This window comes from Bacillus rossius, chromosome 2 (assembly GCF_032445375.1).
Source record: "Bacillus rossius redtenbacheri isolate Brsri chromosome 2, Brsri_v3, whole genome shotgun sequence".
Lineage (NCBI taxonomy): Eukaryota > Metazoa > Arthropoda > Insecta > Phasmatodea > Bacillidae > Bacillus > Bacillus rossius.
In genome coordinates this window covers 114812521-114825718 of record NC_086331.1, presented here as the reverse complement: position 1 = coordinate 114825718, position 13198 = coordinate 114812521, and the positions used below count along the sequence as shown (strand labels likewise).

The 13198-nt window shown below is 34.3% G+C and overlaps 1 protein-coding gene across 5 annotated transcripts in view; it reads right to left on the bottom strand.

Annotated features, from left to right (window-relative positions):
* The window catches only part of LOC134529646 (tigger transposable element-derived protein 4-like), a 70324-nt gene extending 58641 nt beyond the window's left edge, over positions 1–11683 (bottom strand). For 2 of the 5 annotated variants that reach the window (XM_063363959.1, XM_063363960.1), the window contains exons 1-3: positions 11094–11454; positions 7016–7232; positions 2546–2718 (exon numbers count right to left, since the gene is read on the bottom strand). Coding sequence is in view for 3 of the 5 variants with exons in the window: in XM_063363956.1 (XP_063220026.1) it covers positions 2546–2718; positions 7016–7232; positions 11094–11173 (470 nt within the window). In the remaining 2 variants the exon portion in view is untranslated. The other 3 variants (XM_063363956.1, XM_063363958.1, XM_063363957.1) reach the window with 3 other exon arrangements.
* Between the last annotated feature and the right edge of the window lie 1515 nt (positions 11684–13198).

Sequence of the window (13198 nt, the reverse complement as noted above, 5' to 3'; positions counted from 1 at the left end):
AAATAGAGGATGATTTTGAGAAACCTGAAGTTGTTTTGGTAAACTGTGAAAATGAATTAAGATATAAGCAGGGTGTCTACAAACACCTGGTGAACGAATTTCAGAACTTTTTCAGAACCTTCATGTATTTTTTTAACATTTTTTTATACTACAGGGAAATTTTTATACGTAAGTAAAATTTAAAATAACACGAAATTGATTTGTTTATCGAAATTTGCTAGTTTTTTATGTTGTAAAGCTAAAACCTTTTAAAGATGATTTCCACATTATTTAAGTGAAACAGTGTCCAAATAATTATATGTACCTAATTTGCGACTTTTAATTAAAGACAGGCATTAAAAAAACAAAATGCCAGTTATCAAAATGCTGCTGGAAATAGAAATTTTGTGATGTCCAGCACCGTTACTTTTTTTTGAGGGGATTTTTTTCATGACTTTTGTGACAAGTACTACTTCAGTTTCTTTTTTACTTTTTCATGATTTTCATGACTTTTGTGACACTCTGATAGGCCAACTAAGGTGTCAGTGGGGATAACTGGGCCAGGATTTTACTGAACTACAAAAATTACTTCAGTTTGATTTACTTAAAAACTCTACCTTTGTCGGTTCTGAATTGGTTTAGTTTATTCAACATATAGAGGCAATAACAAAATAATAAAACAATATTTTTTACCCTACAAAATATTGTAGCTGGATTCATCTTTTTTGATTAATTGATCTGGCATGTCATGTGAAGCATAAAATGAACAGAAAAACGGTTGAGGTGTAAAATCATTTTGAAAGCTAGCCTGCATTTCTTGCTTGTGATTATTTATCTGAGGAAGGGAGTGAAGGAGGCAGGATATTGCATACAGTTTCCTTTGATTTACTTGATGTCAAATGTCATAAGTCCTGATATCATCAATTCACTGGCAGGTTTCAATATAGTTTAATAAACATGCTAGCTCTGCACTGTTGCTATGCATGTATGAAATAATTTTAAAAAACATAACTAAAACTCATAAAGTACGTATATTTCAGAGACATACAGGACCTAATTTTATATTTGGAAGCTTAAAACTGACTTAAAAGTTTTATTTCTTGAAATACAGATGATAATCTGTAAATTGTAAATTTGAAATTTTGCTCTGCAGTTACATTATATTGTGTATTTACTGTAACTAAAAACCCATGGAAATGTGTATGAGTTAGTGGGGCATAGCAACATTAATGATTACATGTTACTTTTGAAGGTTGGTGCAGACTTGCAAACTATTTAAAACCTTCAAACAAGTTAAAAATGTCATGTACTGTATTTTTAAAAAAAACTTCATGTGATAACCCATAAGTTAAAAAAAATACTAAATTAAGACTAAAAACTCAAATTATATTTAAATGTTTTGTAATAAGCTGGATTACAAAACCGCGATTGATCATACACTTTTTACATTGTATCATTGTGACACTACAACAAGTAAATACAACATGCCAATAAAAGAATTGCCACATTTGTTCAGCACAATGTTTCTCTTACATAAAAGTTAGCAGCAGATAAGTGATGCAAGAACGATGGGGGGAAATCAAACAACCAGACCTCCAATATTTATACTTTGTTTTCTGGTGTGTACTTTTGTAACAAATTTGTTTAATTTTGTAAAGTAACCCTGAAAAGAATTTCAAGAATATATTTGTTAGTCATTTTTGGGTATATAAATATGGTTTGGTTATAAGATATTAATTTAATAAAATTTTAGTGTACCTGCCATAAAATCTTAGTGGCTGTATTTTGCCATCCACCAGCACATATTTATATCCCTACTTTCATGGCTCATACAAATAGATACAATACTAAAAAAAGATTCATTAAAATTTTATTTCATTTTGGTTTTCAGTCTCATTGACAAGGTAGACACACATCTTGCAAGTCAGGAAAATAGAAAAAGAACTTGCAATGACCCTGTAGTAAGGAACCATTTTAGCATTCGCCTAAGAGTGGTTTTGGGATAACTTAGAAAACTGAAAACCGGCTATCAGAACTGGAATTCGAACCTGGGTCTTCTCAAATGTGAGTCTAACGTTCAGCCATTGTGCCACCTCGCTCAGTAATATGATCTGTTTGTTGTTTACTATGAGAAAGCAATTTTAAAGTAGGTGGTGGGTTTTTGCTTTGAAGTTCCATGAGGGAAAGTTTCTTTATTGGAATTATATCAATTATACTGCTAAGTTTTTTCCAATAAAAATTACAAACTATAAACCACTGATAAATCTTCTACAAAGTATACTTCTTAGCACTCATAAAGGGTGAAGTGTAGAAGCATAAAAAAACCAATGAACAGGCCAAATTCTCTACCTAGCTCTATGCATTCTATGCCATTCGCTTCACCAAAAAGATGAGATAAACAGAGCAAACAAATATAAAGCAGTATATTTTGGGGCTGGTTTGCCTATAGCTATGTATCAATTTTCACAGCATTATTGACTAAAGAGATAAAATAAGACAATCAACACACAAAAACACAAAATTCTGAAAAGTCAATAAAAAACGCATTAGTGTTGGTACCACTTACTTGAGATTTCCGTTGTATGGGAATCTGCTAACAATTGAGAACACTTTGGTGCACATGACACGTGTTGGAGACTTGAGTTGATGAACTTTCAGAGTAGACCCTTGGAAAGTCATGGCTACAGATCCAAAAACCATTTCACCCAGTTGTATTGTATCTGAGCTAGGTTTTGAGTACTAGAGAACACATAAAGCATTAACATAAATATCTGAATTATTTTGCATCACAGAAATATAATAGGTACGCTTAAGAAATAGACCTTAAAAACATCTAAATTACTGAAATGCCATTTACCTAAAAAATGGAATGTTTCTTACTGAAGATACCACTGGACCACTAAGGCTAGTTATGAAAAAGGCTGGTTTTTTATACATATCGCTTATTGTTTTTGAGTTGTCCACAACATTTTTGTGTGAGGATCATGCAATCACACTACGTGGCATTATTGATTATATTATAAGGTAGAGCTAAAATAACACATAAAACCCATTCCATCCCATGTACACAAATGTCCAAAAAAACTTTTAAACGGAAACGAAGATTTACAACAGACTATAGTTACTGTTTAGTGTTTTATATTTTTTGTTCCTAAGTAATCAATGTATGCAAAGTTGTTTCCTGCCAATGTTCTGATGGTTTGAAAGGTAAAAAGGAGTTTAGCAGTCTGCAATGCACATGGGAAAATATTTTTTGATCCAGAAGCAGCAACATTGTACTATGGTAATGAGAATGAATCTCTATTAGAGCAAGTAATTTGTTAAGATGTCATGTGCCAAGAATGTATAAAACTCCTAACAACACTTTACAAAGCATGCTTTCTTTTAATTGAAAAGACAAAAGTAAGTTACTGCCTGTAGGATGAGAAATTTTTATGTACTGTCACATTTTTCCCATAATCAGTTAATGACTTGCATAAGTCAACCCCTTTTTAGAGAAGGGATAGTACTACAATCCTGCATTCTATGGTGCAGACTTCAGATTAAAGTGTATCCAAAATTCTGGAATCTTAAAGTTGAGGCTGTAACTGGGTAGCCTTACCCTCTGGAGTTATAAAACATTTATGTAAAGATTTATTACGCTTTTAATGGGACAATACTTGGTTATGTTTTTTTGGTATAATGTACAAAACAGCTGATTGTATGCTAAAGAAAAATTCACGGTTTAGGGATTTGTTTATGTAATCATGATTTGCAATAAATTATATTTTAAAATATGTATTTTTTTAATTTTATGGAGGAAAGTACTTAAATGTTATTTTGCATACTTTTTGCCTGTTTAACTGAGTGTTCAAGTATTTCTTCAGACATTTTTTCCATTGTTCTCGGGCTGAGAGCCAAGGTGATCGAAACGGAAAACACAAAGTATTGTGTTGGATGGAAAATGCAAAGAACGTTAGGAGGTTTTCATGTTGTAAAGTGTAAAATTATTGGTACGAATTTGAAAGGTGCTCTGTAATTGGCCCACGATATAATAATAATCACAATGTTGTAGCGGGTAAGCACCAATATTGTAGGAAATTTAGTCACAAAACAATTAATTTTATAATAAATAAAATTGTAGAAGATAATGTATTAATGTAATACATTAGTCTGGGACCAGTAGAACAACTATACAATAATTCAAATTTTTGGCATAGTATATTGTTTTATCGTCAGGGTGAAAAACTTAGATATACTTATCCCTCACTTACCATGACTAATTCGTTCCTAAAAATGCTCATGTTATTTGAAATCGCGTATTCTGAAGCATTAGTTTCCATAAATAGCAAGGCTAATTTATTTAATGTGTTCCAAAATTGTGTAGGAAAATATATTTTACGTAATATAAATGCGTTGAATAACACTCAACTATAAATATGTCACACCATTAATCTTTATATGCCTCCCAACGCACTTTGTATGACAAATACGACTCCGCGTAACGGGAGATACGTGGTTATGTACTTTATCGTCAGTCAGCCGGCTGACATGCCCACCCGGGCGTGACCTTAAACCCACGTCACGTACCTTTCCAAACCATCCTTTACTGACAGTGAAACCGATATTACTGTCCGGATAGTTACATTTTAATTTTTCAAAAATTAAAGTGCTTATTCACGTATCACCGCCTGGTTCACACCAATCCTGTCAGGCCAATGATTATTTTTTACATTGCAACATTCATTTAACAACCTTTTCCACGTGAATCCATCTGTTCATTTCTGTTCTGGTATCTAATGTCAAATATATACCCGCTAGTCAGTGGCGAGGCGTGAGGTTTACATGAGGGGAAGCAACAACTCCGTTCACCCCAAAACATGTCTCGGGGGGGGGGGGGGGGGTCCGAGGGCCTCCCCCAGGAAAATATGAATTTCAAGGTACAAAAGGGTGCTATTTAAGTAGTTTTCTTAACTGAAAATTGACTATTCCACAGGTAGAAAAATTGACATTTTTTAAAAATTATAAATTATTTTTGAAAAATAATAATGTTTGACTTACATTATTCTGATAATAAAATACCTACTCTACATTATTTATATACTAAGTGGGAGTCTAGTATCACCAATATCTGGTACAAAATATATAAACAGACAACACATGGCAAAGTAAGTACTTAAAATAAAGAGAAGAACCTCATAAAAATGTACTAGAATAGTAAAAATTAAATCTTGGTATTTTTCATACCAACACAAAAGAAATTATCTTCATACGTGATCAGAAACTTTGTTAACTGGTACGTGTACCAAGAAACTGGCACGTCAATCATTCCTGAAACGCCACCTCGCCACCTGCCGTGCCGAACTGTAGCGGACATAGCTGAAGCAGTCGGCGGAAGAATTCCACAGTCTGCTTCGGCCATGTTCGCTTCAGTTCGGCAAGAAAGTGTTACCTTCGTAGCTTCTACCACGTATGTTTACAGCCAATCCCCTCCTCGAACCTTTGTACTATACCACCCCCCTTCCGAAAGGAAACTACTGCGGCAGTCTTCCTGTTCAAAGTGGTCCTACCAGCGCTTCTAAACCTAGCAATGCTTCTAAAACAGCATGTTTTGTGTGTCAACGAGTTCTTTTCTTATAGCGCACAGCGCACAGTATTGGGTCCCAAGAAGATAGTGTAAAAAATACATACACCTAACTGCACGAGCCAAAGTAAAATACTATTTTGAATAAAATATTTATTTAAAAAATAGAATGTCTGGAAACTGCCTGGGCAAGCACTGCTTGCCTTGCTTGCCCTGACGAGACGCCACTGCCGCTAGTACAACCAACAGCATCAAACTTATATAAACTTTTGGTAAGAGTCCTTATTTCATACGATTGTGCGCACAGTTGACTTTCTTAAAACTAAAGTGCGACCAACATTAGCGTGGCATTCATGACAATTTGCGCGCCGTAATACTTCTAGTTTTGTCTCAAATACTTGAAGGCGATGCATTATGAGTGATCAAGCACGTACAGTTACCAGCATCTGAATGAGCAGACGTTGCTTTTGTTTCAGTGAATTCCCTGCCACTGGCTAGACTAGATTGAGTTCACGGCCTGGTTTGTGGCCAGGCGACAACGGTACGGCACGGTGGCATACGCGCGGACGTAAAAACAATTGGTACTTTACACTCCGTAGCCACAATTTAACTTGCTATAGCTGATGTTTGTACAACAGCCGATAGCGTAGACAGACCTGTGCACGCATCTCTTCCCCCCCCCCCCCCCCCCCCCCCGTTTGGCTATCTGTAACCCACGGCACATCTGTTGTTTACAGAAGTTGAAACAGACTTTGTGGTGTCGTGTTCGACTTTTTTTCTGCCTGTCGAGATTTCGTGCTAGTCAAGACTGGGGCAATAAAATTAACATCGCGCTAAATGAATCCGCGCAATCCGAAGACGTGCTAAGTGAGGGATAGGTGTACTCATTTTCAAAACAACAGAATGTTATCATGAACTGAAGAGAGATACTGATTCTATAGCAGAAACTAGTCTGCAATAATTAAAACCCAGACGTTGTCAGTCACTGTCAACAGACCCTGAAAATTCAATGTACATTGTTGTTCCAGTCACCAGTCCCCAAAGTAGTTTGACAAAAAATTACATGTCCTTCCTTACTGCGCTAATCATTTAATCTCCTTATAACTAGCGAATTGCATGTCACACATTTTTAACCCTCAACATTTCTTTCATTTACTCAGTTGAGCTATCATAAAGGCTTTAAAATAAGTCCAACTGGACTATCTCTTTGTTTTGTCAACCATCATTAACAACTTCTACCCTCACCAATACAGTCTAGTATACTTTCATTATTAACCCTTTACACTCACACAATTTTCAGCATTCATTTTTAATTTCTAATTTAAAAAGCTGTAGCACTTTTGTTTTCTATAATATCAATGGTCCATTCAATATAAAGCCCCCCACTCAAATATTCTGTACAATGCATATATTATATTTATAAATACTGTGGTTATAAATGAGAGAGAAGAAATAAATTTTTTCCAAACATACCTGATACCCATAGCCATCGGTGATTTCAACGTAGTTTTCAAGTCTTGAATTCGTCTCACTCTTCATTTTACAGCCAGGCTTTTGTTTACAACTATGACCATCCAAAGTAATTCTGTTTACAACTTTAGTGTCAAAAAGTAACTTGCGACCACGCCACTCACACTCTCTGAACAGAAGAACTCTGATCTGATCTTTGTTGAAATTAAAAGGTTTCCAGCTATAAAAAAAAAGATCACTTCTTATTTGATATTCTGTATACGTTTGTTCAATTTTCATAACATTTACAGTGTGTAAATGCACACCTGAAACTAATTTTATTGCATGCATTATATACTTTTTGTGCGTATAAGTTCACTCAAAGATATTGACCATGTCATACTTTACAACAGTCATACAACACAGTCTGCTTACAAAACTACAACTACATGGAGTAATTGATCTATAATGCATTTTTGGTAACGTAAGTTTTAAAATCACCTCTGCAAGTAACCACACACATTTCAACTGGAACATTGTCTAACTCAAATTACAAAAAATTAATTATTAAAGTTTTAGTCCCTAAGATGAGCTTTTGTTTTTACCATGTGTCTTAATAAAGTAATAATTGCTCCAACCATGCTCATTGTGCTACATGGCAAAATACTACAAAGCATTATGAAACAAGAAAACATAATGGCTCCCAGGAGTTTATATTCAACCATGAGACAACTATGCATGAGTTGATAACAGAATGACCAACAAAAACGGTATAAACCTGATAAGGCACAAATAACAAAAATGTGTTGGTTCCCCCAACAAAGTTAAATAAATTTAATATTGATTATTCAGCATATCTTCTTGATATGTTTTGTGTTCCTCTATGCACTTATCCAAACTCAATTTTCTTAGATAAATTAAACTTTTTGAAAAATGATGGAACACAACTCCAATTTAAGCACACATTTAACTCTTCAGCAAGTTTTGTTGAACACATTTGGTGGCCAGTTCAAAAAAAAAAAAAACCCTGAGTCTGGGTAGCTGAGTAATTAAAAAGCTTTTTAGAAAGGTGAATGAACTGACACAATATTTTTTTTCTTTCAGCATTTACAATAAATAATTTGTTATATCCTTGTAAGATGTTTTGATATTAAAATCCATTTTTTACAACTGCATATGGTCTGTGAATGTGCAATTTATAATGGTTTGTTTTATTATGGTTTTTAGAAGTTGTTATAGTGTGAATTTTTGTAATGTTACACAATTATTTTAATATTTCACTGAAATCATAGTACGTCACATAACTTCACACCAAAGCTAAACTGTGCATGCTCAGTGATAATAATTTATACAGTATCCATAAAATGGAGCTCTTATGTGCATTTATTGTTCTTGAGTTCCAGTTATTTTATTCTTATTTTACTTTGTTGTCAATAGTGTGATTTTTTCACGACACCTTGGCCTAAATAATCATAATGTTTTCCATTTTCCTATTTAACTGAGGATAATTTTTACTTAAGGTTAAAATCTGTAAAAAGCATTATAAAACTAATAAAAGTCTCAGAAATTTTTTTTTATAGGTCCAAAAGCATTTTGAAAAAGGTTGCTAGTTATAAATGGCTCTCAAATCAATGAGAACAATTTGTTTCAAAGTATAAAAACTGAGTTAACAATGCTGGAAACTCATTATAAAGAGTGGGCCAAAGGTGTGTATAGGTTTTGAAAGGCTATTAAAAAAAAAGGGAGCAACTTACAGAAATGAGGTTTATTTTATTGGAATCAGTATATAGGTATCCCAGGTTTTAACAAGTTCTGAATATAAAACAGGTAGATGGTGGCCATCAATAGTGATACATCGATGAAGGTGATTTTGTAACTCTTCAACCACATTTTCGCACATAGGGGTGGGTATAGTTGTGATTTCCTCCCAAATTTGCATCTTCACTTCTTCCAAGGTGTGAGGACAATGTTAGAAAACCTTTTCCTTGAGGTTACCCTACAGGAAGAAGTCACAAACGCTTAAATTTGAGCTCCGCACTGACCAGATTTAAGCGTTTGTGCCTTCTTCCTGGAGGGTAACCTCCAGGAAATGGTTTTCAAACATCATCTTCACACCTGGGAAGAACTGAAGATGCAAATTTTACTATTTACAATCATACATTGTTATGAGTATCAGTTACAAGTATTGTTTACTCCAAATTAAAACTTTTGCTCACTACTAAGTAGGTAATGTTTTTGGCCAATCAGAAGTCCTGAATTTCACACTAGGTTGTCATTTGAGAAATTAATTTAATTTAATAAATAAGAAAATATGTGTATTGATTAGAATAAGCAGAAAATATTTTATGTAACACCATGTAGTTAAACTATACAATTTATAGCATCAAATTTTAAAAAAATTATTTCTAAATTTTATTTTGAATTTCCTGCCCTATTATGAAATTCATTATGTACATACTTACATTTTTCCCTACGATTGAACACTATCAACTATGGTACCTAGCATAAATTTCTCACACCTAAAACAACAAAATTACCAAAAGAATGGGGTTACATTTAAGTCCATTGTAGCCAGGCTGCTGTTCTTGTTTAGTTCATCGCTACTACACTATGCATGTGTTAGTATTTGTGTCGATTATGAATATTCAAAAAAACACTCAAAAGTTCTATTAGAACAACCTTCCTACTCTCAGAAGGAATTCTTTAATCTCAAAGAAGGTATAGAAAAAATATTGAGGTTTCACTGACCTGATTTTTAACCCACAGTAAGTATTACAATTATTTTATAATTTATTTAAATTTTTAAATGAAACAATGTGACCAAAACTTAATTCATACCTTTCTTTAAACACGAACATCAGTTCGCCTTGCAGTTTACAACAATATGCAAATCCATCATAATATTTTTCCATTTCAACCCAGCCAACTAATGAGAAGACTAAAATTTTGTATAAGATCAATAATAATCATAATATTTTTTCCATTTCAATCCAGCCAACTAGTAAGTCTAAAATTTTGGAGATTAATTTTATTTAGGTAATTAGATTAGTTTGACAATCATGTAAGCTATGCACATAACTCATTAAACCAAATTTTTTTTCACTATGGTATTTATTTAAACATTTTCAGATATACCGTGAGTAGCTAATTAATCCCACTTCTGTAACAATGATTTTTATTTCAAACACCAGCATTTAAAATGTTAAAATGTAAGTTAAAAAAAGAACTATGGCTGTAGCTAAACAATAAAAAAATAACTTCAAAACATTCTAATATACAAATATGAGAAAAATAACTTTCAGACATGGAGGTTATAATTTCATTCGTTCTGTCCATCAGGAGTTGAGTTTGCCAAGCTTTTGATGGAACGATGGAATTTTTCGGGCCATCTGATCAGCTGCTGCAGGGCCGGCGCGTCCATATAGGCGAACTAGGGAACCGCCTAAGGCGCCAAGTAGCTGGGGGCGGCGCAGCACGACACACAACAGCTGATATAATATGTTTGATGATTATTGAAACCAGATGAAAATGGATTTTTGTAACAGTTTGGAATGTTTACATTGATATAAGTAATTATTTAAAGTCCACGGTGACCTGTTTATGATTTGTAATATGAAAAAAGTAAAAAAAAACACAAGCCTGCTTACATTTGATTGTTGACAAAATCTTAGGCTTACGTGATGTATTTTGAGGTAAGGAAAATTTTTTTGTAGTGCCCGGTGTGTGGGGGGGGGGGGGGGGGGCATTAAGGTTTTTCGCCTAGGGCACCAATTTACCTTGCACCGGCCCTGAGCTGCTGGTCACGTAATTGACCGATGGATGACAGACAAATGAGCTATTACAAAAATGTAACTTACAGAAACAGTAATGATAAGGTCAATATGTATACCTACTGTGTGATTATTTAAGTGTTTTATATCTGGGAGTGTTTGACTTCAACTTAGGATCCAAAGATCATTAGGTACTAAAATAATCTAATTACTCCAATAATTATAAGAAAAAAATATTCAGAGATGCCTTATGACTTCAAGGTGGTACCTAAATAGATATTTAAAAGAGTAATGAATTTTTCATTAGTTAAATAAAACAATAGGGCGCTCACCTTAGACTTCTGTTTTTATCAAGATTGATGATTTCCTTTTTATTTTTCTTTGAGGAAAAAAGTTTGTGTAATAAAGCCATTTCCTTGAACTAGACTGGAGTAATATTATTGTATACACATTCCTTTACTTCAAATCCATTTTTGCAACATTGGTTTCAGCAGCTGTGGAAAATAGAACATTTTCACTGGCAACAATCACTGCAAATATTCGCCCTTAGCAATACGTTGGGCATACTCGTCTGCACATCACAAATAAACAGCCACATAAGAATTATGGAAAATAAATCATGCATTTTCGCCGTTACTTCATTCAACATAACGTACACAACACTTCTGTTTCGCAGAACTTGTAAATACAATCACGTGCCTTTATTTTTTATACCTTAATTTGAGATCATGTGCTTTGGTCGGTCTCAAATTTAATAATTCTAAAAGACATATAATACAACATTAAATAAAAATGAATGAAAGCTACATATTAAGCGTTAACGAGACAAACAATAAGGGCCGGTATTATGACCGTAGGATAAATCTAAAGCTAAAACTTAACTATATAAGAGCTCGGATCTTTGTTAAAGTTCAACGTTAATAGATCAATAGTTAGCTGGTTAACTTGAACGCTAAAATATGAAGAAAAAAAAAATGGCGAGATATTAGGGGAGAATAGTTGTTGACACAGATAGTGCTGATAACTATTTAGGAAATTTTGATGGATTTAAATGCATGATTCGCTGCACTAATTTAATATTGCCTATCGCCTATCGCTGAGTCGTATATTATTTAAGATTATGTGTAATTAACTGCATTAAAATTTATAAAATAAATGTCATTGCAACAAATAAATTTCGTGTGTAGGTGAGAAATAAATTGTAAATTAACTACCAGAACTTGTGATACGAATCGACATAAATATATATATATATATATATATATATATATATATATATATATATATATATATATTCGTAAAAATAAATAACCCTATCCCGGGATTGAAATGTATTTCAAACGAATTGTCTTATCCCTGGTTGCGGGACAAGGCAGTGGTGAGTCTCAGGTGGGGGTAAAAATTCCGACAATTATACAATTATATTAAATACTATTACTTATTATGTCTATTATGACTCTGAATGTCCCATGACATTTGGATGATTTCACTTAATAACCATTCTTTCTGACCTGCCATCTATGAACAGCGGTAGCACTACCGTCCTACTTGCTATGCAATGTTTGCATAGAGTATCAGACGGGAATGACGTTAAAGGTTGCTCCTGGATGCGGCCATGTTGGGGTAGCCAACGTTGCTGAGTGGATGAAGACGGGTGGGGGGGGGGGGGGGAGGTGGTCGTTGGCTTGGAGTGTCGGCCGAGGCCATAATGGTGGATGTGACAGACTCAAGATGTAGGCCACTTTCCCCCAGATTACCATTAAATGTGAAAATAAAGGTTATTCTTCTTTCCCCTCCCTATTTCACAAAACATATATTATCTTACTGCCATGCAAAAAAAAAGTGTGCATAATATCACTGAAATAACAACAGCAAAACAATAAAAACCACAATGGTGAAACGATAATCGCTATGTCGTTTCCCAAGGCAGGGTCAACATGAATGGATTATTAAATAAACAATATGACAGAAAAGATTAGTAGTTCTTTGGAGACTGCCGAACATGGCCGCCTCGCGAGGGAGGGAAACTTTCACCTCATTTGTGAGTCGGCACCAAAAACTTATATCAACTTGACGCCGCCGTCGGTGCTCCCTCTGAGAGCACAGGCCGTTATGTGTCCTCAACACACGAATTAGGGCATGTATAACGAACACGCCCGCGCGTGCCGAGCAGCGTAGGAAGTGCAGTGCATCGAACGGTGTGATGCTAGTCACGGCCGGCTGTATTGTGCAAAGCTCCCGGCCGGGTGTGGCAATGCGCAACTGAGACATAGGGCACATGCATTTCTAATTAAAAGAATTAACTAAAACTTTTGATGTATCTAGTTTTCCTAAATAATTACGTAATTAATGTTAATGTAAATGTTTTGATATCATAAAACAAGCCATCAACATCTTCCCGCGCTCCGTAGCTTTCTGCGGGTAATCGCCCCCTCCC